The 25,924-nt window shown below is 40.9% G+C and overlaps 2 protein-coding genes across 8 annotated transcripts in view; both read left to right on the forward strand.

The window, feature by feature from the left end:
* Positions 1-11,055, forward strand: part of lrrc45 (leucine rich repeat containing 45) — a 27,559-nt gene extending 16,504 nt beyond the window's left edge. For all 6 annotated transcript variants that reach the window (XM_030400082.1, XM_030400083.1, XM_030400084.1 and 3 more), the window contains 5 exons: positions 2,640-2,732; positions 3,380-3,472; positions 4,570-4,743; positions 5,377-5,524; positions 5,869-11,055. In XM_030400082.1, coding sequence (XP_030255942.1) covers positions 2,640-2,732; positions 3,380-3,472; positions 4,570-4,743; positions 5,377-5,524; positions 5,869-6,068 — 708 coding nt within the window. In that variant the 3' untranslated portion in view covers positions 6,069-11,055. The remainder of the gene's footprint in view (positions 1-2,639; positions 2,733-3,379; positions 3,473-4,569; positions 4,744-5,376; positions 5,525-5,868) is intronic.
* A 933-nt stretch (positions 11,056-11,988) lies between these two features.
* Positions 11,989-25,885, forward strand: rac3b (Rac family small GTPase 3b). 2 transcript variants are annotated; one of them, XM_030399650.1, is made up of 6 exons: positions 11,991-12,181; positions 17,434-17,505; positions 19,120-19,237; positions 21,170-21,232; positions 21,813-21,972; positions 22,905-25,885. In XM_030399650.1, exons 1-6 carry the CDS (start codon positions 12,147-12,149, stop codon positions 23,033-23,035), a joined length of 579 nt encoding a protein of 192 aa, XP_030255510.1. In that variant the 5' UTR covers positions 11,991-12,146; the 3' UTR covers positions 23,036-25,885. The 2 variants fall into 2 exon arrangements, with proteins under 2 accessions (XP_030255512.1, XP_030255510.1); XM_030399652.1 differs by lacking the exon at positions 21,170-21,232 and having other exon boundaries at positions 11,989-12,181.
* Positions 25,886-25,924: the final 39 nt, after the last annotated feature.

Below are 25,924 nucleotides of genomic sequence, written 5' to 3' on the forward strand. Positions count from 1 at the left end.
CATTCAGCTTCTCCTCATTATTCTGACTCATTAAACAAAAAACCAACTCCACTACTCACTAAACACACTACACCAAACACTACATAACACACTAACTACACACTCCAAACACGCTAAATGTCACAAATCTCTCAACTCTCAATATCGCTGTCTACACACCGACCGTCGTTGCCTGTCATTCATCCGCCTACGTCCCTCCCACAACTTCCTGTTCCTCAACAACTAAACTTGCTGCTTGGACACTTTCGTGACAAAAGCCCGTTTTTACCGTTTCTTCCTGCACCAGACACAAAGCAAACGTGACGGCAATGTTGGCAAAAAAGCGTGGCGGACATTATTTACCCTAAGTCTGGTTTTGGACGTGCCAATGCGTCCGGTCCGTCGCCTCGGGAGGTGGGCCGTGTAGCTAGCGGCTAGCAGCTAGCTACACACGAACATCCACAGATTCCGATTCCACTTTGTTGTCCGCACGTCTCCGGATCTTCTCAGACACGAACAGACCTGGTCCGGACTCATTTATTCTCATTAATCCACAACAGTCAGTTTAGATGCACAGAACAGAACAGAACGGGACCAAACCGCCGGCAAAATCCCGGTCCAGCTCGCGCCGCTGCAGGTATGAATCCCCAAATGCTTGAGCTCTGCAGTGATTGGCTCTGGTGCGCATGTGACTGTGGTGGCTCCGGTGGACAATGCATTGAGGAATTTGTAAAGCATTTATGAAATAATTTATTCACGGTATCATTGCAGTCCAAACAAATGCTTAGATGCACACCACTGAACCACGCAGCAGCCATGTTGAAAGTCTCAGGTCAGTGTGATCCTGATCCGCAGAGATATTTGAGACAGACAGACAGACATTCCTTGCTTTTATAGAGAGATGTTCATGGCGTGCTCTCGTCTCAATATACTTCGACCTATTATGTAATTAGTGAGTGTTCTTTAGTGCCACTCATTGGACACAGGATGTCACATTGACCTCTTTAGCACAGTGACAATAGCACATGACTGTGGGAAGGCGTATTGAACGATCTTCCTCCTGGGCCAGGGCTGCTGATGCACACAGCCTCACAGGGGTGTGAGGGCCCATTCATCACTGCTTGCAGTTTTGATTAAACATCTGAACGCTTAATGCTTCTTGTGCTTGGTGGTTGTGAACATAGCACTCCTTCTTTAACACTGCTGTTTGTCATGATGGATCTATATTTGATTCATGTTTGACCTCTCAACTGCTTGAGAATAGTGTGCATGTGCAGTTAGTTTCTCTACAACCACTTACAGCCCCAACAAATTTGTTTGGCTCATTCAAGTCTGGTGTTGGACTTGAGTCCCCTCTTTCTTAGCGTGCTTTATAGAACAGGCCCCAGGATGTCACTGCAGGCCTTCCCAACCACAGCTCAGTTAACTCACAAGCAACAATCTGCACAACCACAAAACATTTTACATTACAACAAATGGTCAGCAAGCTTTCGCAGACACAGATTTGCCGTGTTGAAGATTTATCAAGCAGCTGTCGAGTTTTTCTGTCAACGATGTGTTTGACATGTGTTTGACATGTGTTTGACATGTGTTTGACATAACTCACAGAAAAGGTGACCAGTTGTCACACTGGTGACTTCAGGGAAGCAGATGGGTTTTCCAGTTCTGTCCCTCTGTCATCTCTGACTCCGGCAATGGTCGTGCTTTTGATTTCAAATCTGGAAATTGAAAGCTAATTTATATCTATCTATCTGTCTATCTGTCTATCTGTCTGTCTGTCTGATCAAGAACATGAACAGTTGACTTAAACCTAATGTAAAGCTGCACACTCTTTCTGTGCAACATTTCAGGTGCACTCACATTCAGTTCAGCTTCCAAATCACATGTTAGATAATTTACATAGATAAATGATTTGCTTCTTTCCAATCTCTCTGATAGAGCCACAACAGGCGAACCTCTAAAAACCCACTGAACACTATCCACTTAACACCAAACAGCAGAAGACTAGCTGGTGAACAAAGTGAAGCAATCAGCAGCTAAAGAGCCAGATATTTTCCTCAGAAGTTAGTGGAAATCTAATGCAGAGCTGAGAGAGAGTTCATAATGTACTTCATCAGGACGACACAACTTCAATTAATTACAATGTTACTCTGTAGCAACTGTATGTATAAAGCCACTGTATGTATAAAACCATTTCTGTGTCCAGAGGTAGCTGTGTGAATACTGATTAATGTGGTCAAGTTTGAATATGAAACAATCTGTGCATGTGAAATTACACAGAAGCTGAGCAGACAGACCTCTGTAGCCTGCTTTTCATCTCTGTTGGGACTTAAGGTTGTTTAGCATTGTGTGCATTATGGGTAATGTAGTGTGAAAAAGGCATAAAGGATGATATCTCTGGTTCTGCTGATTAGATTTTGAACATTCTTTTAAAGGATCAAACTCCTGAGTCTGACAAAGGCACATGAGTGAGTGAGCTAAACCACTGCAGTCCACCACATACAGTTACACACATGCTGCTTTCATACTTCAGTTTTTGTACACAGTTGATGACAGTTTATTTTTTGTTTGACTTTTGTATATGGGTTGAGAAAACTAAACTAATAGATCTAGACTAGATAGAAAAACACCAAATGCTAAAATTGTACATTTCTTAATAGGTGGAGCATGTGACTCGACATCTAGAGGAGAGTGAGAGAGCTCTTCAGGAACGCATCTTCAAAATGGAGGGACAGCGGATACAACTGGAAGAGGTTAGAGTTTCAATGTTTCGAAGACACATGCACACAATCAGTAATATATGCATTGCGTCAACAATAGATGACTAACAGCTAACAGGTCATAGTTATTTATAAGGCCCAAAGCCAGATTTCCTGCAGTTTCCTCTCTAATGTGTTTCTGATGCATGTGAAAATTGGCAGAACACCTGCACAGTGTGCTACAGAACTCTATACATAAAAACTTGACATAAATTGACCACAAGCAGCTAGTGTTACATGCCAAAGACTGGATTGAGGCTGTATATGAACAAGTGTGGAAGTTTCCCCAACTGTAACTGACCAAACAGCAGAGTTATTCAAATCCACAAGTTGACTTCTCTCCAGCTGGGAATTTCCCAATTTTCAGGTAAAGCTGTGGTTGAATCAAAAACAAATTAAGATCCGCATTGAAGGTGGAGAAGTACAGTTAGTGGACACAATGAGATAAACATCTTTCCACTGCAATGTGCTTCAACACAATAGTCCTGCATTTTGGATTATCATTTCCACATAATGAAATTGCTGTTAAATTAAGTGGTTTTGATCTTTACGGACACCTTCGGCACCGAGTGAGAAGCACTGCTGAAACCTCCTGTCCAGCTGCACTCTTAACATCATGTCATAATGTCTGTCTGTTGTAGGAACTGAGTAAAGCTAAAGCAGCATGTGTAACAGAGAGGGCCCAGGCTGAGGAGGAACTGGGAAGAGTGAGAACTCAAGTGCGTTTAGAGGAGGTGGGTTGGAAAATCTGCTACTACACGTACATTAACATTTATTCACTGGCTTGACATGTATCTGTTTTTTTTATTTAAATTCAAATAGAGTATTGAATTCATTAGAACCTTATCTGGTTGATCAGGTGTACTTTTTATCAGATACTTACTACTATACTAAAATCTCACACTGGTTGTGCTGAAACACTGAATGAGATCAGCAGCAGAACATGTTTCTGACACATTCATTAATTAAGTCACTATACTGGAATTCTAAACTTTGGTACAATACCTTGAAAATATCAATTTTCAACAAATGCTACAAATTGACACATGTGGGCATAACATTTTAGATTTTTATAAAAAGATAGATGTAACAAAGCATGTGTACTGTGAGTTAAGCACAACAGTATTTAACTTCATTTACATCTGACAATTGTCAAAGTTTATTTTGAAACTCAGCTGTCTGAGACTTCTCGGGCCTGATGGCTCTGAGGAGGATAGGCTTAACGTTATGATTACAAATGGCTGCTGGGCCAACAACAGGATGACACACTCATCAACAACCTCGTTTAATACATGAGTAATGTTGAAGCGGGAGCTGTCACCTGCAGTGGAGACGGCATGTCGCTCCTTCAGGGGATTGGCCAAATCTGTTGCATTAGCACCTTTTGTTAGCACTGCTGTGTACCATGGTTTGCTAATGGTCCTATTTGTATCCTTTGCCTTTCCTTGTGTGTTTTAAGCAAAACCCATCATGGAGGCTCTGCAAATTCCCATTAGTGTAAATACTTCTCAGAAGTCAAAGATGCAGAACGTATTTGATATGTCAACAGACACATTTTGGAGTGAACCCAAGCAGTGGTAAGGTTTGATAGTTAGTCATGGTTATGATGAAATGCCACAAAGACATTATGTCTACCAGGAAACACAAAGGAAAAGGATAGTAACAGGTCAACAGTATTCTGACTGTAGTTCTGACTATAAAACTATGACTTGTTTAAATTAATTTGTATTTCCTTACACACACACGTCACATGTTTGTCTCTGGAAAGCAGTACTGATCCTGAGTGGATTATCAGACAGTTGTTACTTCCATCTTTGTTTCCCATGAGTAGCAGGAGCATGTATCGACACTGGAGGAAAAGCTTCGCTTGGTGCGTTCCTCCCTGCAGGAGGTACAGCACCACTGCTCCCAGCAGAAACAGACCATCTCTGAGCTGCAGGTGAAGAACAGCCAGCAGAGCATCGAGATGGACAGTCTGCGGCGAAGGATAGAGGAGCTTCAGCAGGTCAGGACCCACCAGCTGCCTGATACATTCACTATGTGGAGGCATCATTATATTCCATATGTGACTCCTGTGTATGAACCAGAGGTAGAATATATGATATTTAGAACAAACAGCTATGTGACATGTTAAGCTCCAGTATCCTTAAATAAAGTAGTCCTGAACTCAGTAAAACTCCCTCTCCCTCTGAGTGTGTGTAATCTGAGCTTCATGTTGTTTGGTAGCTGCACTGGCCACATGTTCATGGTAGTGCCAGTGATCTGAAAACATGCAAGGTAAAACGCTATGCAGTAACAGAATCTTGATATGAGGATGATCAGTTTGATCTGAGTTTTGACCAGATTACTGTTGCCAGACAGTGAAGATTGTCAGTCCCCAAACATCTGTAACATCTGTGTCATCTATGAGAAAATAAAGGAGCTTTTATATGCAGACAGATGCTGGACCACCAAAATAACTCCTTCCTCTTTGCAACTCCATAAAAGACTGCCGACATCGGAGGAAGTTATATGTGTGTGTGTGTGTGTGTGTGTGTGTGTGTGTGTGTGTGTGTGTGTGTACATATATACATTTATTTATTTATATTTGTTGAAATAAAAAAGGCTATGGTGCTGAGCAGGTGGTGTGTTGTTGCAGGGGCTGTCAGGTAAGGACCAGGAGAAAGTGGCTGAAGTGAGCCGGGTGAGGGTGGAGCTACAGGAGCAGATTGGACATTTACATGCAGAGAGGACGGCACAGGGAGGACTCAAAGAGAAGATCAGTGCTCTGGAGAGAGAGATTAAAGGTGGAAAACTCCTTCTCCGTTATCGTGTCACATTACATGTCTTTTTCTTGATGTATGTCTTTATTCCAGAGAAAAAAAAAATTTTCTGAAGAAATTATTTGATAGTAGAAGCACGAGGTCCCATGATGCAAGATATAAAACAATTCGTTTTAAATGTATAGAGACAACCAACATTGTAATTTTTAGAAAAAACAAACACTTGACTGGTTTATTCAGAACACAGTGTTTTGTCATTTAACCGGTCAGACATTGTAGATTTCACATGCATCGTGTGTGATATCTGAAATGTTTCCTGAGAAGCTGTATTTCATACCTTAATCACTTTGTTGCTTGCTGTCCTGCAGTACTAAGCAGTAGCCACAGGGAGGCACTCCTGGACAAAGAGAGTGAGATGACTTCAATGCTGGAGAAGCTGCGACTGAGAGAGGCAGAGATCCAGAGGATGAGGGAGGACGAGGCACAAAGAGCGAGCTATCTGCAGAGCGCCATTCTCGCCTATGTTCAGGGCTCCCCTCTGGGACACTACAGCAGCCCCAAGAAATGAGACCCGGACACCTCCACACCCCATTTACAATGTGCACAAGCACAGGCTGGACACCTTGTTCCTTATCCCAGGTGGTTCACCTCAGCAGAACAAGTCTCACTTACAAGTCCCAGCAGGTCTACCTAGTTTAAAGGAAGAGATGGCCATCTTGTTTACATCATCATTGAAATCTTAAAAGAAAATTCAGCTTCATTATTACAGCTTCAGTTTTGTTTTCATGCGTTGTTCATCATTTCTATCAGTCATGATAACACTATAGTCACTGATGTAAAAGCTGGTCTGACACAGTGAAGAAGTTCAGCCGATCAGAACAAGCAGTCCAAAGACGGGTTAGAAACAGGAGAACTTTTACCAGATGTCTAAACCACTTCTGGAATTAAAAGTAAAAGTGAGCGCATCAAAAACTGTTGGTAATATCCCTCACTGTCAAAGCTGTAGGAGAAAGTGGCTGAGTTTTGATTATGATTCTACTCTTCTTAGAGTTTAGCTAACTGCTGCCTGACCTTCTTTTCAGCCACAGTCTCTGATTAGTTCGGGTGTAGTGCTTTTGAGGGCTGTTTTCATTGTCTGGAGAAACAGTTGGCTAATCACAGCTTTGTAAACTGAAGTAAGAATGGGTACGCCATCCTCCTATGCTTGCTAATTACTTAACGACATCACAAAAAGGGCAACATGGTCACACACAGTACAATTTGTTCGAAGTTCACTTCTAGAAATAAAAACTCGTAATATTTCTTCCATTCTAGACGACAAACAAAGCAACCACTCCCACAGCTTCTGTGTGGACTGCAGATGACATCAGAGGTACAGACACCTCACTCGCTTACTGACGCTCTGTTCCAGTCACAACCATGGTCAGAGTTTCCAGGCTGAAATTTCCAGTTTTCAACTTCCAAGTGTTTCAGATGCACAAGACCCAATGTAGACAACTGCTTCCTCGTGAAGTCGGGGTGGAAAGATAAGAGTTAACGACCAGGATTCAGACTTTGTACTTTTTGTCATCAGAGGTGGAAATGTTTGGGTTCCCAGTTGTCTGGAACACAGCATAACATACTGATTGGTTAGGGTGAACAAAAATTGTCATAAACTAGAATGATCCATGAAAAGCTGGAGCTACACTTCGGTGCTAGGCAACACTGTCAGTCAGCAGCTATGTCACATTCTGAACTCAGCACTCTGACATTGCACAAGGACAACATGCTGATGATGAGCTGTTATATGTTATGTTTATACCATCTTCAGCATCTTAGATTAGCATGCTAGCACCCTAAAATTTCCAAATCTCACTTCCTAATTTTCAAAATCTATTTGATGCAATCCATCAAATAGGTACTGACATTCAGTCTAGACCGAAGCGATGGACAGACCAATCGATATCGCTTTATCTAACTTTATCTGCAAGCAAGGCTGAAAGCTACTGGCCTGACATCCATGACATGACTGCAGAGGATATTCAAGGCCCACAGAGGATGAATATTACATGCCTGATGTCTTCAAATTCAGCACATTAATGGAACAGTTCAGAAAATGAAAGGCAGTCATGATCTACTCCCCCTCAAGTGAAAGTCAGGTGAAGTTTCTGAAGTTTCACAGCAAGACAGCTTAGCAGCAGCATTCTTAACAACTGAAGTAGACGGGGATCGGTTCTCAAACGTAACAAATTCATTTTAAAATACGTTATTTATGTCCTCGTTCAGCCAAATTCTTCTTTGTAGCTGCTAAGCAAAAAGCGTTAGCACACACCCGTCTGGGGTGGGTACATGAGCTGTCTTTTCAAATCAATTTGGGATCGCCAGGCTTCCAAAGACTTGGATTAAGCTGGACGAGTTGTGTGAAGCCATTTTATCCGACTCGGTTTTGCTATGAAGCTCTCAGAAATGTTTTCAGGCATGAAAACCATTTTCGGCGAAATTCGCCGTTTTGAAACCAAAATAGATGACCTACGTAAATCGTGTGGATCCGATGAGAAAATATTTTTTTTTGGGGGGGGGGGGGGGTAGGGGTTATGGAAGGGACATGGAGGTATACCAGAGATTGTCAGTGAACTGCGAACATGTGCGCGCCTGAAGGGAGCCTTGAATTCGATAAAAAAAAGTTTTCTAAAATCCCTACAACTCATTTCCAAGACATGTCGATGATGCTGAGGTGAGGGGACTGACTGGAGGCTGACCGTAAAGTATGTCGCATTCTGTCAGAAAGACAATGAATTTGTCTTTAAAAATAAGAGCTTTACATTGCACCCCATCAGAGTTTAGACCTGTGTTCTTGGCAGGGGGGCTTTTAATTTGAAAGTAACGACCGTTCCTAGCTAGAGTCCTACAGAGAGAAAGGGTCTCTCTGAAGGACTCTATTCCTAGCTTGCCGCTACTAGAGTGCCTTAAGAGAGACTCTGTAGGACTCTAGCCGGAGCCCTTTAACTTTGACCCTAAGAACCAATAATTGGAGGGTCTGCTCTGTCGGAAATATCACGAAACAAAATGTCATTTGGATAATTGTGTTCATAAATATCCTACAATTTATTTTATAGATTCAGCTAAAACTTCTAAATTGACTCAAAATTAATAAAAATCAGCCCACTGGGAGTTGAAATATGGCCACTCTTGGTTTAAACTGCCATTTCGCATTTTGAAAATGTCAGAAATGAATTCCACATCCTCAATAACCCCCAAAACCATGCCAATATTGTCCAAATCGGCCAAGCAGTTGCTGAAATATTGCCCATATAGGCGATTAATGCTAATTAATGCTAATAATGCTAATTTTGCAGATTGCCAAACATATGCAAGTTAGCATCCAGCAGTTTCCTAATGCTGGGGACCCATACTGTACATTTCTAACATAAAACTTTGGTGTACTCAACATTTCTAGGTTCACAATGGGGCTCTATGGACTGGCAAATAGACTAATATCTCTAAAATTCTATTGAGGTTCTGAGCCTGTCGATCGCCAACTAGTAGTGAAATCTCCACAGATCCATTGATTTTGGTTGGATTTTTATATTTTTTTCTGTGGAATGAGTATACTGTTTGATGAAAAGAATGGCATATTGACTGATGTCATAACTTGGTGGAATAATTGATTGCCAATGAAGTAAAGATGAAAATATTGGAAAAAAGTGAGAAAACGCCTAATTGTTTTGCATTAAATTGATGGAAAAACCATGTAGAAATGTGTTTTTAAGAGTTATTTTTTCAGTGGATGTTGTCAGTACATGTGTTCTGTGTATCTGGAATCCATTTATTGACAGCTTAACCAACCCACTGAGGAGTTGAGGGAAAAAATAATTTTTCACATTTTTCTGATAAAAAATATAGGATACATACACTAAAATGGCCACATTTTTTTTTTGCGATATTTCCGGCAGAGCAGACCCTCCAATTATTGGTTCTTGGGGTCAAAATTAAAAGAAAAAACACAAATAAAAAGTATGGCAGACCATGTCAGGTTCAACCCATTTTTGAGACTTTGGCTCCCCGACTATACGCCCATCTCACGCAATAGCCGGTACATCGACGTCTCGAATTTAGATAGCCTCCAAGGTGTACCCTCCGAGGCGGCAAATTGGTGGACAAAAACAGACCTCCAATTTACCGCCTTATGTCTAAATCCACGGACCTAGCCGCAAAAAGGACAGTCGAATTGGCGGCTTGCTGCCCAGTATAAAAACGGCTATTAACTATGCAGACAAGAGCAGCCATGCACTGCAGGCACACTGTCAAACAGAAGTGCACAAGAAGAGGGTGCAGGTCATAGCATCAACACGTGTTGACAGCAGCTTTCTTCCAAGCAGAGCGACAGCAACTTCTTCAAAACCAATGTTGGTCTTGTCAAAACACACTCTTTGCAGCAGATTGTGCTATTTCTTATATAGCATAATGTGACCATGTATAGATAGATACTTTATCATACATTCATACTGTCTTGTAATTCTGCTTGATTTTTCTCTCAAAATGCATTAGATTGATGCTTTTAAATATGAAATATTCAACATTTTCTTCCGGGGGAGCATGCCCCGGACCGCCTGAGAGGGGTCTTATCCTTCTCACCTTTTTCACCCCTGACCCATTTTCATGCCTGTGTTTTGTTCACTAGGAAACTTAAACCAAAACTGAAGATTCAGTCATCATCTCCTTGTCAAGTTGGGTTAACTGTTCCTTTAAAGCTCTTGAAGGGGCCAAAGACCCTGTTCTATTCCCCCCCTCATGGCAAAATTGGTAGTGGCCCTGCAAACTTGTCAGTAATCAGTGTTGTTTATTGAGTCCAGCACTTTTCTGTTGCTGTGTGTAATGAACACTTCAGTGTCTAACGGTTGGTATCAGTGCGTTAGACTATGACCCTTTTTGTTTGCCAGCTGGATGAGATTACTGCCAGTTTCAAATCAACCAGTTTTATCTCTACTCACGGTCAAGATTCAGAGTCGTTCCTTACACATTAAAAGAGATGCTCCAAATCCTGGCATTTTTTTAGATGTAGTATTTTAAACATCAAACAGAAGGAAAACAATAAAAACATCATCAGGGATGTTGTTTCTACCTTGCTCAGTACCTCAGAATGTCAAAGTCTAATAAGTGCTATTGCTTCTTAATTATAGTCTGTCTTATTTTAAGAAAACATACTGTTGACATTTCCAGTGATCACAGCCCACCATCCTGATTCACATGTGCTCCAATCATTGCCAAATAATCTCCACTTTACATGTCGTCATCATTTATATCTGTTGAAGCAGTCCAGCCCAGTTCTGTTCTCTTCTGCTCTGCTCATTCTCGTCCACTTCCAGTCTACATGAGATGAAGGCAACGCAGCACTGTTTACGTACACAAAATGAGATTTGCTCCAAATATGCCTCAATATTGTCTGTCAAACCAGACTGTGTTCTATCTTGACATTGTTTCAGACATGTGATGGAGATTTTTCATTAGATTTTTTTCAGGTGTGTTTTTACCATTTTTTTTGACCACACATTAAATTTGTTCATTTGAAAGATAAATGTCTCATTATTATTCTTGAGGTGTGAATGATTTGGATTCATCTTTCATTCTATTTAACAGATAACATACATGGTGTTCAGTGTGGTGTGTGTTGGTGGGGTGGGGATGTATGAGGTCACTGGATCTTGAAATTGCAGCCAAAGATTATTAATTGTTAAGATAGTTCTCAGAAATTTTAAGCCTATAAAATGTTTGGCTAGACTGTTGACTGCGCCTTTTGTTCATCGTTATTTCTCCGTTCATTTCAAAACCCTATGTTTTAAACGGGTTCTCTTCTCACTGGTGTCCGTTTGCTTGGTGGCTTGTTGGTCAGTTGGTTTGTCAGCAGTTTTACACTAAAACAACTTAACAGATGGAAGATGTGTCTTAGTCTAGAACAAACCTCTTTAACTTTAGGTGCTGATCCGGGAATTATTTTCTCACTTTCTTTAACACTGCAGAATAGAGTGTTTCTGTGTGTGTGTTTATTTAATTGTATTTTTTTTACATTTACATTGATATGCATTAAATAATGCATGGTTCAGATACATGTGTCCCTTACTCCCTCATTAGGTCTTTTGAATTTTGTTTGAATGTCTGAATTCTGAGGACTGCAGTAATGTTCTGGTAGAGACAATTTTCCTATCAAAGGCTTTAGGTGTGTGTGTGTGTGTGTGTGTGTGTGTGTGTGAACGGGTGAATGTGGCAAGTGTGTTGTAAAGCGCTTTGAGTGGTCAATAAACTGGAACAGCGCTATAGAAATGCAGGTCCATTTACCATTTATTCTGACATTCAGTCCAAAGATTTCGGAACCGGTCCATGTGGGGCCGACAGGGACTCATTTTCTTCTTGGCCGAATTGAAGCGAAGCCGGAAGTAGAAGAGGTGAATCCTCTCGTCCTCTACCAGAATCCCTCTTTTCCGCTGCCTGTGCCTTTAAACACACTCGGAACTTTCCGGCGGCGCTCGGCTCTGCTCGTCATCGACCCCTTTCACTGCGGCTCCATCGCCGAGCGGACTGGCCCACTGCTCTCATCCGAGTCCTCAGCGCAATCTGTCGGATCTACTGAACCAGCAGCGCCGGCTCCTTGGAAGCCTCCAGCTCTCGCACAATGCAAGCTATCAAATGTGTGGTGGTGGGAGACGGGTAAGAGCCGAGCTGCGGCGGCCCCGAGCAGCACTTTGTCTCGTACTGATTGAGTGGAGCGGCCACGGATGGATGGATGATGGGAGGCTGCTATGTAGAAAAGGGGCTGGGGCTCAGCGGGCTGTCGCTCGCCTGGTTTTCTGTCGATGCTCGCTAGATTCGCTCTGTTCTCTGCTTTGTGGGTTGGTTCGGTTCGGTCACGTCGAGCTCTCCGCTTCTTTGTATCGCTAGTAGCGGAGCGCCCCGGGATGCTATGCGGGAACACCTACACGCCTCGTAGGCCACTGGAGGCAGGCTGAAGTGCTGATGCACGCTAAGGAATTTGTGGCCCTGTCAGTGGCCCGCAGGCCCGCTGCTCCATTCTGCTCACACCGAGCCTGTCCTACTGCATCCGGACCACAGCAGCCTCAGGTCTGTGCAGGGTCTCTGTCGGCCTCAGGTCCGTGCAGGGTCTCTGTCGGCCTCAGGTCTGTGCAGGGTCTCTGTCGGCCTCAGGTCCGTGCAGGGTCTCTGTCGGCCTCAGGTCTGTGCAGGGTCTCTGTCGGCCTCAGGTCCGTGCAGGGTCTCTGCCGGCCTCAGGTCCGTGCAGGGTCTCTGTCAGCCTCCTTCTGATCTTCAGATCAGGATGAAGGCCAGAAAAATATTCTCGTCCAATCTCCTGAAAATGAAGAATAGGCCTCAGATCAAAGTTGTGTTATTATGATGCAGAATATTTAGTAGACTACAATTAATTAGGATTAAATCACAGAACTGTAAAGACAGTTTGTGCCCTTAATCCTCATGTGTACTTTAATAATAGCTATGTCACAGACCATGTGTGCAGAAAGACATTACTGTTGTCATACATCACTTAAAGGAGCATTCCTCCTTTGTTAAACATCAGGCTCAGTGTACTGATCCTGTGTCAGGTCTGAACAAACAACCCTCACACTGTCATGAGGATCATCTCATTCTGAGCTTCAGTACTAAGAACACCTTAAAGGAACAGTTTCCCCTAAAACAAAAGCTCAGTCCTTTCCTCCTCACCACGATGCCGATGGAAAGTTGGGTCATTTTTTGTATTCCACAAAACATTTCATGAGCTTCACAGTAAAACAGCGTCACAGCGTTCTCCTGAACAACTGAAGTAGCTGGAGACTTTATTTAAATCATTAAAATCCACTGGAAAAACAAAAAGATGAGACGGATCCAAACCTCGAGCAGCTTCCAGATCCAAAAGTGATTTTAAAAGACGTTATTTGAAACGTTATTTACACCCTTGACGATGGGTCACGTTGGGCGAACAGTTGTAAGACCATTTAGTGTAGTTAGATTTACTTCAGACTGAATGTGGGTGCACTTCCTTTAGTTAGTTCAAGCCAGGGGGGGTCTGCAGGTGTGCTCAGACCTGAAGGTTGTGCTTTATGTGTATTGATGTTGTCGGCTTGACTTTGCTGCAAAGGCCACTGTACAGATTGTCTAGACCTTGTGTAGTTAGCTAGCAACATGCATTTAGTGTATATGCGGAGTGTACGTGTCTGTGTGTGCAGACGGTGTTCAGAAGGAGACGATCATAGAGCGTCAGCTGATCTTAACCACACCGTCTCCTGGTTTGTGATGCCATCTTCTGATTGTACCACACTGTTCTAGTTGTTCTGCTCGCTGGAGCCCAAACAGACTCTGTATCCGGGGCTGATGCTGATTAAAGGAAGCAAAAAGTTGCTGTACTGATCAGGAGACAACCACACATTATCTGCAATGATCCCTCAGAAGTGGTCAAACACGTGTGACAGAGATGTAAAACGCAGTTTATCCATAAGATTCATTGTCTGAAGTCGGGCTGTCACAACATCAGAGTTTCACTACACAATCATTGTGGCAACATATTGAAGATCTAAGAATTCAAATATATAAACAATATTGTTATTTCAATATTGATAGAACATTTTAAAATCAAAAAGCTATATGTAACCAGAACTGTACTAATTATTATTATGTTTTTTTATTATTTTTAACCCAACCTACAATAACAAAGTGAGAAAAAAGCAGAACAGAAATGATTATTTACACAATATTTTGTATGTGCATGACATGATGATATAGTGCTATAAGTGATGTAGACTGAACATATTGTGATATTATGTTAAGGCCATGTGTCTCTTGTCCCAGGCTACACTGCTCCAAAGCTCAGGACTGCTTTCCTTCCTGCTGCCATCAGCCATGAACTAGTTTACCTTTGCACTGTGTACGTCCTGCCTCTGTCACATCTGTATTCACTGCTCTTGGTAAACTTGATGTTTGCCATCACATGTTGATGAAGATGACTTGTTGTCCACCTGAATTGCCCTCGGGGACAACAAAGATTTATTGAATTGAATCAAGACATTCTGACATGTCACAGATGGAAAAGCATTGATGACGAGTCCAGATAACAATAATAATAACAATAATAATAATAATACATTTTATTTAAAGGCGCCTCTCTGGGCACTCGAGGAACAGCGTATTATACATATTTAAAAAGAAACAGTAAAAGAAAAATAGAGAAAGGAAAAAATAAAAAAATAAAAGATGTGTGAAGAGGCCTTTGTACCAGCTGCACAGACATCAGCTGCAGCTAGCAAGGAAACACTGACCACGTACAGTATGTGGAGACCATCTGTGTGTGTAGTCTGTCTTTATGCATGTATTGATTGAATACATAAAGCGTAAAGATGCATGTTCTCAGGTTATAACATCATTAACTCACACTATGTACACCTATTTGCTTCAGCTTGCTCTACCTAAAGTGTGTGAAAGTGATTTTATATGTAATATATTTGTTCATATACGGAGTAACTGGTTCTGGTTCTTAGTAGTCCCTGTGAGGTGACAGTTTGAGTGCCTCAGGTCTTAGATCTGCTCCAGTTCTTTGATCAGTGTAAGGTAGAGGCCTGTGGGCAGAACAATGTAAGTGACTCCCAAAATGTGTTTCAGTTTGAAACAGATCAATCAGTAACAACTGCTGAGTTAATTGGATGAATTCTATGGAGCAGTATTCTTGTTCCACGTGTTACAGACCAGGTGATCCAAGTCTCAAGAAGCCCTGAGGTCCCATATTGATTTGGATGCCATTTACACCCTTTTAAAGCCCAGTTCTTCACTCTAGCTGCTCTAAGCTAAAAGCATTAGCATGCACCAGGGCTGCAGAGGATGGCCTTAAAATAATATCACAATATCGTTAGGCCAAATCACAGTTAACATTATTTACCTGCATACTTTGGATTCTTTCCAGAACCACTTCATCAATGTTAGGACTGGCTGATGAAATCAAATGTCACAACAGTATGTTTGACCAAATAGGCCGTACTTCAGTATCGATATCCAACACAATGAGATCTCTGATCAGTAATTATCAGTAATGTTGATATGATGACTGACTGAAGTGTTAGACGGAGAAGAACAGTCTGCTAAGTACAGCAAATGACATCACTTTACTGCACTGCAGCTGTTAAAACCAGGAGAAGACAACATTTGTGTATCACCATAAAACAAGTTACAAAATCTAAGACGGTATATGGTCTCTTATCTCTAGAAGCTATGTATCATTTCTATATTGCTCATCTGTTTGGGGGCTTAAGGCTTCCAGAGACTTGGATCATGCAAGCTGGCTGTTTGAAGCCATTTTATGTTTTTGTTTTTTTGTGACTTATTAATGTCCCCGTCATATGGCCCACTGTATGGCCTGCTGTATAAAGGATGCTGCACACTGTTTTTCTGTGAAGTTGCAGAATTTTTTTGTGAAAACAAAACTGAAGCACATTCACTCCTCCCATTTACAACTCTATCACATTTCTTATTAAATTGAGTTTGGGTTGAGGCTGAATCCTATGGAGCTAAATCGGGGTCAAATGTTTTGTACTTGAAAAAGTCAAATTTGAAACTGAAATTTCAAGTTTTGATCTTGAATTTTGAAAAATATATCAACATATTCAAAATAAAAATAAATGTACAAAAAGTTTTTTCAGGTTAAAAATAATTATGATCAACTGGTAATTCTTTTGAATAAATCATTTATTTTCATTTTTCACTTTCATTTGTTTTGATATTTTGGATCCTATTTCTTTTAGTTGCATGTTTTATCTTTTCAGATTCAGATCTTGGTTTTTTTTTACAGTTTCAAATCTTTTTTTACAGTTTCAAATCTTTTTTCAGTTTCAGATCTTTCTTTTACAGTTTCAGATCTTTCTTTTTCAGTTTCAGATCTTTCTTTTTCAGTTTCAGATCTTTCTTTTTTCAGTTTCAGATCTTTCTTTTTCAGTTTCAGATCTTTCTTTTTTCAGTTTCAGATCTTTCTTTTTCAGTTTCAGATCTTTCTTTTTCAGTTTCAGAGTTTTGACCCTGATCTAGCGTGGGGGGCGTGGCATCAACTGAGAGGGGCGTGGCATCATGACGGACAGCTCAACCAAAAGGCTACAGACCTCCCCCTGTCATGTTGCCCTCAGGGGAACGTAGGATCTAAAACGATTTGGCAACGCCACATGAAACTGCTGTCGGTGACAACCTTCCATTTGCACACCATGCACGAATATCCTGCACGGCTAAAAGTGTTTTAATTTCCAAGGCTGTTTAGATGTGAGATGTGGAAGCTGTTTTAGGCAGTAAAGAATAGACTATATCAAGTTGCTGCTGAAAGTGTAGATGTGCTGCTCCAGTTTCGTCCATCCTTTTTTTACCCAGTAACATAATGCTCTTCTTCCTTACTGAATACTGTGTGGAATGAGAAGCTGACAGTACCAATCGCTGTACTTTATCTCTGCTCTCCATCCTACCCAGATAAACCCACCGACCTCAAATCAGTCTCATGGCAGCCTCACACATATTGGCACTGTGTATTACTAAAATTTGCTTTGTGTATGGCGACATGCACACAGAATGGCTCAGTGCCTCATGCATGAGCAAACTGCCATTACCAATCCATGCCACACCAATCTGCGTGGCATCCTGTGGCTTGTGTCAGTGCAGTAGTAGTGGGGGTGTTATGTGTGCTGTAGTAATGCTAAGTTGTGCTTGTTTGTGCTGGGGGGGAATCAGAGGGGCTACTGTGTCCCTCAGGCTACATGAATGTAGGCCAGTGTCTGTGTGGCACAGTAAAAGGGAGGAGCAGCCTGCCTTTACACTTGTAGTCGCACACACACTCACACACAGTGTAGACAGAATTAGTTTGTGTGTGTGTGAGTGTTGAAGTGTGTTTATATTGTGTATGTGTGTCCTCTGCTGTCCCTCTTCTTTAGGGCTGTGGGAAAGACCTGTCTGCTGATTAGCTACACCACCAATGCCTTCCCTGGTGAATACATCCCCACTGTGTAAGTACACCACTGACTACACATGCCCTCAAACTCAGTTCATGTATGCAGTGATTTCATGTTAGATGACCAAATCACTTGAATCCATGTGCAGTAGCATCAGTATTAATGTTGCGCCAGGAGCATCACTGAGCGTCACTTAAATATTATCTAACCTAACCATCAGTGACAGGAAGTGAACAGAGATGGGAAACCTGAAGTGAACGAAGTGTAAAAACAATAAGAGGATGGTATGAATCCATATACTGCTCAGACCACTGGGGCTTTCAATGTATAGTCTCAGTATCAGACCATGGGAGGCGATATTACAAATCAATGACCTGGCTCATTCATAGTTTAATGCTACTGGAAGCTCCGGAGAAGCTACAACTTAGTAGCTTAGACTTTAACTTTAAAATTACTTTTGTCAAACTATGTGCATTTGGTTTCTCAACTGATTTTCCCAAAAATGTACTCTACCATGATGTACTGTACATGTGTTGATACACCACAAGTTCAAATGTTTCATTGTGTCAGATCTTAATCTCCTTCTTCTTCTCCTTTTCCTTCTCCTTCTTCTTCTCTTCTCACACTCCTCTTCTCCGTCTTCTTCTTGCCATCTTGTCCTTCTTCTTCTTCTTCTTTCAATGAAATAAACTTTGCTTGATATATTCAGCTCTATTCATCAGTATAATTTCCCTAATAAATGTCTTATGATTTCCCGGGATGTCCCGTAGAAATTAAACATTGGAGAAGTAATCTCTTACTATCAACTGGAAGTTATACAATCAAGTCAAAAGATACATTTAAATTCATCATAAACAATTATCAATATATTAATTACTAAGCATAAAATCCTTGTTGAAACATAACAGAACAAGAGTTACAGAACAACTGTGGTATATATATATATACACACACACACATATATATATATATATATATATATATATATACTATATATATATAAATATATATATATATATAGATATATAGTACACCATATAGTAGAGATAGATAGAGAGATATATGAGTAGTAGAGAGATATAGAGAGATAGATATAGTATAGTGAGATATATTATATATATATATATATATATCTATATATATATAGATATATTATATATTTAGAGAGATATATATATATATAGTATATAGATATATATATATTGAGATATATATTTATATCATATTATATATACACATATATATACACAAACATATATATATATATATACACACATATATATATATATATATACACACACATATATATATATATGTGTGTGTATATATATATATATATGTATATATATATATATATATATATATGTGTGTGTGTATATATATATAGATATATATATATCTATATATAGATATATATAGATATATATACAAACATATGTATATATATATATATATATATATTTATTCTGAAGCTGCTGACACAGGTGGAGTGTGCAGTCTGTGCTTCCATTAACAGATCTTGTTGTTCACCACAGTGGACACTTATCATCATCACAGGGATCGATCTCAGTCCCTTCACTGTGGAGATGCAACAGAATCAACCACAGCAGATGCACACATCCTCCATCTGAACTGCTTGTACTCAGTGTGCTTTCTGCCTTCCTGCAGCTTTGACAACTACTCTGCCAATGTGATGGTGGATGGGAAACCAGTGAATTTGGGCCTCTGGGATACAGCTGGACAGGAGGACTACGATAGGCTCAGACCACTGTCCTACCCACAGACGGTACTCAAACCTCTTCCACCACACACACACACACACACACACACACACACACACACACACACACACACATGACTTATGCACTCACATGTATTTACTCAGATAACTGCACAACATTTCAGTTAAACACGCTACTGTTAATAATAATAATTATAATAATCATTGATAATTAATGATATGTTGAAAAAACAAACACATTCTCACTTTCTTACTTTAGTTCCTACTGAATGTTTATACCTAACATTTGTCAGGTGGAACAGCTGGAAGACGACAGAACAACTGACAGAAGTAACTTGATAATGTATGTCCTGTATAGATTGACGAGGTGAAGACATAAAATGGAATATGGTGGTCATATACATATTGATCTAATGTCTATTGTTGTATTATGTGTCAACAATAACTTTTTAAAATGATCTAGAAAACCTAGAATGATAAAGACATTTGGAAAAAGGATTCTGTTTATTAAAGTATCATTTTAATTACCTTTCACAAAATGAACACAGAAGTGAAATTACAAAACTTGTTCATATAATGTGACCAAATAAATCTGATATTAATGAAACAAAGCCATACACAAGTTTGTGATATTACAACATAAAGTGACATGTTGTTGACCTAAAGCAAACAGAATCATTTAGCCTGGTTCAGACCAAAGATTCACCATGAGACTAACCCATTCTTTAGAGCGTTTCAGGGAAAAGCTGCAGACGAGTGAACTGGTCCAGCTCAGCTCAGCTCAGGTTGGCTGATGTTGTCCGCAGTGGCTGGTTTGTAACGTAAGGCACACACACACCTATTTCAAGAGCCAATCAGGGCCTGTTGGTGAAGTGAGGTCAAGTCAGTTACAGACTGCATATTGATTGTGGATGGAAGAGAGAATCACCCCTTTAGTAGGATTGAAGATCAGCTGTATGTCCTCCTCTTCTGCTCCACTCACTGTCACTCACTCAGTACACACTCCTGATTTTTGCCATTCTGTCAATACTAAATGCATCTATAGCAAATAACTCACTACCAATGCACATATCTATTTGAAAATGCTACAAATGACACCCCGCCACAGTAAAAGCCTACTAGCAGGCAGTTGGATGAAGGACGCTTCTAGGATCAGACCTTTAGTGCTCATCTTCCATACAATTAACATTCTATCAGTAAAATGTGTATTTCCCTCAGCTGAACAGTGACTGCTCTGCCACCGTAACGTCTTCACTGTCTCTCCATTGTCTCATCTGGTTCCTCCTCCTGCTCTCTCTGGTCTTTCTCTCCCTCGCTGCCCTTGTGTACTGGTAATCACACACAGACAATCTGTATGCAGCCAGAAGATGACATGTCATCTGATAATAAGACCAATACATAGAAGTCAGTCTATTAATACACTGCAGTCAACATCTTTACTGCTTTCAAATTCAACAGAATGCAGAGAGGATTCACACTGTGCTGAACTGAGGGCAGCACATTAATGAGGTAAATAACATGAATATATATTTAGTTTCTTTAAGGAATATAAACAAGAAAACTGACGATAGTTATTTTTACATTTGAGGAGTGCAGAGATGAAATGTAGGTGTGCTGGAGCACTCAGAAAAAGAGCCTCAAATCGCCCGCGGATGGAAACAAGGACAGAGAGTGGTTGCTATGGAAACAATACACCATCTTGTCTGGTGGTGTTTGTGTGAACTGATGGCACGTTGCAAGTACTTTAATATTTCAACTTGTCTCATGGCAGATCTTTGGCCTGAACGGAGCAGATTGAAATTAAATCAGTGAATGAATTAGTCTCTGTCAGTCAACGTGAAACTCCTTTGAGCCTTTCTTAGAAAAAACAGACTTCAGCAGTTAATCAAAGATTAAACACAATAAACACACATACACGCACTCGGACACACACATAGATGTTACTCTCAACTAGCCATGTCTCTGGTTCTCTCCCAGGATGTGTTCTTGATATGCTTCTCCCTGGTCAGTCCGGCCTCCTTTGAGAACGTCCGAGCTAAGGTCAGTACGCTGACTGACCGTCCGCTCACCCTCTCCCTTTGTCCCCTCCATGCCGAGTCTGACCATAAGGAGGCACATCTATGGCTCCACCTGGCTTCTCACACTGCTGCCACGCCCGTTCAGACCTCAGCTTAGAACAGTCTGGACTTGAAGGGATCCCTGCGGGTGGTTCAGTACAGAGACGTGTTGTAAGATGAGGTCTGAACCAGTCCAAACACTCTGCAGAGGGAGCCTGGCAGCCGGCTGCGGTTTGGTCTGCTGAGCATCATGAGATGCTCTCAGATGAAATCGTACTTTCCTGAAGGTCCAGCCTCCCTCTGTAGAGTCTCTATGGGATTCTCTTATAATGTCATGTGATTGGAGGTTGACTTTGCCTGAAGATATTTTGTATTCATACAACTATGCTTCCATCCAGACAGCTCTATTAAAACAGCTCACAGAGTCGTGCTGAATGTCATTGTTTAAAGGTGCTCATCGCTCTGCCTCTGTGTCCAACTAACTCTTCTCCTTCTCCTCTCTCATGGACTTTGTCTTTTGTATATGCATATGAACGCGTGCATTTGTGTGTGTGGTGCCCCAGTGGTACCCTGAGGTGAGACACCACTGCCCCAACACACCCATCATCCTGGTGGGCACCAAGCTGGATCTGCGAGATGACAAGGACACCATCGAGAGGCTGCGGGACAAGAAGCTCTCCCCCATCACCTACCCACAGGGCCTGGCAATGGCTAGAGAGATTGGTGAGGCTGTGCGTGAAGTGTGCAAAACTGGATACATTTTGTATGAAGATTCAATCATCTATTAGCTTTTGATAAGTGCGATCAGGTATAGAGTGCTGCATGGGAGAAATTCCTCCTGGATGCTTGTTGCAGAAAATAAGATCTGTGACGAACAACATGAGTTTATTGTTGTGTTGTATTGTATCTGTCAGCAACATAATCTTCACAATTAAACTTGTATACTCCAACTACATTGTTGGAGGCAAATATTTTACTTTTTAATCCACAACATTTATTTGACAACTTTAGTTACTAGTTACCTTGCAGAATGTCTGCTGCTTCAGAGTAGAGTTAAACATTTTTGAATTGATTTATACGATCAACAATTGGATAAAAAAACACTGATTGTGTTCATCAGAAAAATCCTGAATATCAGAGCCAGTAGTCAATCAGCATCATCGTCGACATAAGTATACAGTGGATTCATACATACTAACTAAAGTACGTTTAATATCATCACATTATGACTTTTAATTAAATATTATTCATGTGTAATTTTCACTTTTACCAGTGTAACATTTTAACAAGATATCTGTACTTGTACTCAAGTATGACTTTGGGTACTTTTTGTGGCACTACATGTTACTCAACAACATCCAACATGTTTATCAGTGAGCTTCAGAGGTGAAAGACAGTCAGTCCAGCTGTTTCCACTGACGTCAAGTCTTTATGTGATCTTGTCTGACCGCGCCCTAACTACTCCTCTCAGCATACGCTTTAAAGGAACCAGTCTGTGAGAATGTCTCAGGTTGTATCAGCGTACCTCCCTGATCTCTCCGATCAACACTGTTTTTAGTTGTCTTCCTTTGAGTGTTAGTAGACTTGAACAGTAAAAGCAGTGTCACTATGTGTCACTGAGAAATCGTTTTCCCATCATGCCCGCCTCCTTCCAGGGGCCGTGAAGTACCTGGAGTGCTCTGCGCTGACCCAGCGGGGCCTGAAGACGGTATTTGACGAGGCTATCCGAGCCGTGCTCTGCCCTCCACCCGTGAAGAAGAGGGGAAAGAGGTGCACCATGTTCTGAGGAGGAAACACTGCTATAACACTACCATCACCATGAACAACAACCACTACTTCTCTGAGAGGATGAGAGAGAAAACTAGCGAGCGTGAGTGTGCACTGCTGAGATTGCTTTCTTTATATTGATGTTTTTTCAAAGCGATATTGGTAACAAGGCCAATATTTAATCTGATTTTTTTTACCATTACTGAATAGATTCATAGGTTCTTTGTGAAAGGCATTGACTGTCCACCTACTTTATACTCATAGAACTACATCAAGTTGCCATGAGGGCTGACTTAGGTTTCCATTACTTGTCTTCATACTACAACATCTCTTCTTTCTCAGCCATGCTTGCTTGAATTAATGCAGTGTTGACTAGCTAGAAAGTGAACTGTGAATACGCCTTCAGGTCAGAAGTTACCCTTAGCTCCTGATCTAAGATCAGCATGTGGAGACGCATAGTACTGGCATACACACAGAAATCTGTTGAACTGACAAAGCAGAATAACAACTGGCTGCAGTCACTACATTCACAAATACAGCATGCAAGATGTCCTCATGGAAATAATGTGACCCTTTAAAGGGAAATTCCTTATTTTTGTAGTTTTAGCCCTCAGCCCAATCTGTAATCAGCAATGTGAAAATCTAATCTTTACAAAATCAGTGTATTAAAAAGTAGATTACACAGAAAATGTTAACTGAGGTCCTGCAGCTTAAAACAAGAGGTTAAAGTGGCCGAGGGCGTCTGACCCTCAGCAGATATTTTAGTGAGTAAAGTGATACTCCAACTAATCACCAGAATAAATGTTGGCTAAGTACTTTTCTGCAAAACCACAGCTAAGTTCAAACTTATGTTCCTTAATGTTGCAGCTTCATGTTTTTCTCTTGTCACAGTACTGTGCTTATGCTCTGATAAGGTTAAGGCACAGAAACACCTACCTGTTTTGGTCGCCACAAACACAGCTGCAATGTGTCCCGAGGACTCCTTAAAAATATCCACTTGTCCACACTTACAAACACTGAAACAACGACTGATTCATGGTCACTGTTACTCTGCCACCATCCCCTCCACCTCCCAACATGAAAGTCAGGTAATAAACATGTGATGTGATTGTGATTAACACATTTTGGAGACATGTGAAGATTATACATAGCCTGTGAAATATACAGATTTGAACTTATCTGTGTTTTGCAGAAACATACCTGGTGACAGGGCTGTGATACTGACGGCACTGATGGACAACACTATGAAATGTTCACTGAAAAGGATTATATGGAGGAGACCTAGCAAAGGATTGTAACAGTCGCAAAAGTCAGTAACAAGTGGCTCAGAGGTCAAAGTCAATATTTAATCTAACAGCTCAACTTGTGAAACGTAGTTTAAAAAAGTAGTTTAATAGTCCTTAACATCTACTGGCTTTATGAGATTTGAGCTGAATCTCACAGCCTTCATCAGGAAGACTTCTGTGAGTCATTTAATGGGTCTATGTCACTAATGTAGCCCGTGAGGTGTTGCTGATGATTTAGAAAAAAGCTTGTACCTTGAGTTCAGATCATTTTGTCACAAAAGCTGCAGTTATTTCACTTTTAGCAGCGCAGCAGTGTGTCCTATCCATTAATGGTGAAAAAAGATCTGCTCCTTGAACACGGTTGTGTTCTCACTTTGAACAAACATCTGATCTTAGTCAAGTGTCTGTGGGTAACTTCATCTAACTGTGAACATGTGAACAGACGAGCATGCCAAACATGGGGGCTGTACAACCTTGCTGCCTGAGTTCTGCCTCTGGGGGTGGAGGAGCTTGCATGGGTCTTAAAATATTCTGTCTTAATTTATCCCATTGTTTAGATCTTGTCTCTGTTCTACTGTGTGTGTGTGTGTGTGTGTGTGTGTGAGTGTGTGTGTGTGTGTGTGTGTGTGTGTGTGAGTGTGTGTGTGTGTGTGTGTGTGTGTGTGAGAGAGAGAGAGAGCAAGAGAGACAGCGAGAGCGAAAGAGAGAGAGAGAGTGTCTGTGTGTGTGCGTGTTGGTGTCACAGGTGTGTATATGAGCGCTGGTGTTGTGTGTGTGGATGAGCACTTGTCTGTATCAGTGAGACGGCTTTGTTGGACAGTTTGGGGTAGTCCATAAAGACAGTATTGTTTTAAGCCAAGTTTTTTAGTGTCCAGTTTTTGGTACTATTTCATATTGTATTGTGGTAAAACACAAGACTTTTCAACAATCTGTGAACATAAAGAAAGAAAAACAATGATATGAATGACACCTAGTGATGTACAGAATAATCCTTAGAAATGGAATGCGTTATGAATATCTATCTACATGTACCTGAATATTTAGCTCTAAAACAGTTAAAACTAAAGGGATTATAGTCACTCATATTGAAGTTAGATTTGTTGCTAACAGTGTACAATAAAGGGGCCAATCTTTGTGAGTTTGTCATCGTGGCAAACAGTGCGGATTGTACCTTTAAGAAATGCATTTCTGTGTGGTTGCAGGCCTGCAATGTGTCTGTCTCCCTCATGTGGCGAGACGCAGCACTGCAGTCCTCTCTGTCACGCTGTCTTTGGTTGGCATAGCCAACTGTGTGGTTGACTGATGTCGTGTGGTCCTGCCTAGCTAAGGTGTTGAGAAATGTAGCTGAGAAATTCAGCGAAAAATTCTAATCTACTTATTGCATGAAAATTTTCTGGTTATTTGACCCACTGTAATTCTTAGGAGAGGTTGTATGATGAAATGCATTGGCCATGTACGTATGTAATGTAAGATGACTTGTATACTTGTTCCAGCTGTTTGTCTTATTTTTTATTACTTCACATGTCTGTGTGGTGAAATATTTCAATTTTTTGTATACTAAATACAAATGTATATGTAAGGTACTCTGTGTGCTGCCATGATTTGTTCTTTCCTTCATTCTC

This window comes from Sparus aurata, chromosome 20 (assembly GCF_900880675.1).
Source record: "Sparus aurata chromosome 20, fSpaAur1.1, whole genome shotgun sequence".
Classification (NCBI taxonomy): Eukaryota; Metazoa; Chordata; class Actinopteri; order Spariformes; family Sparidae; genus Sparus; species Sparus aurata.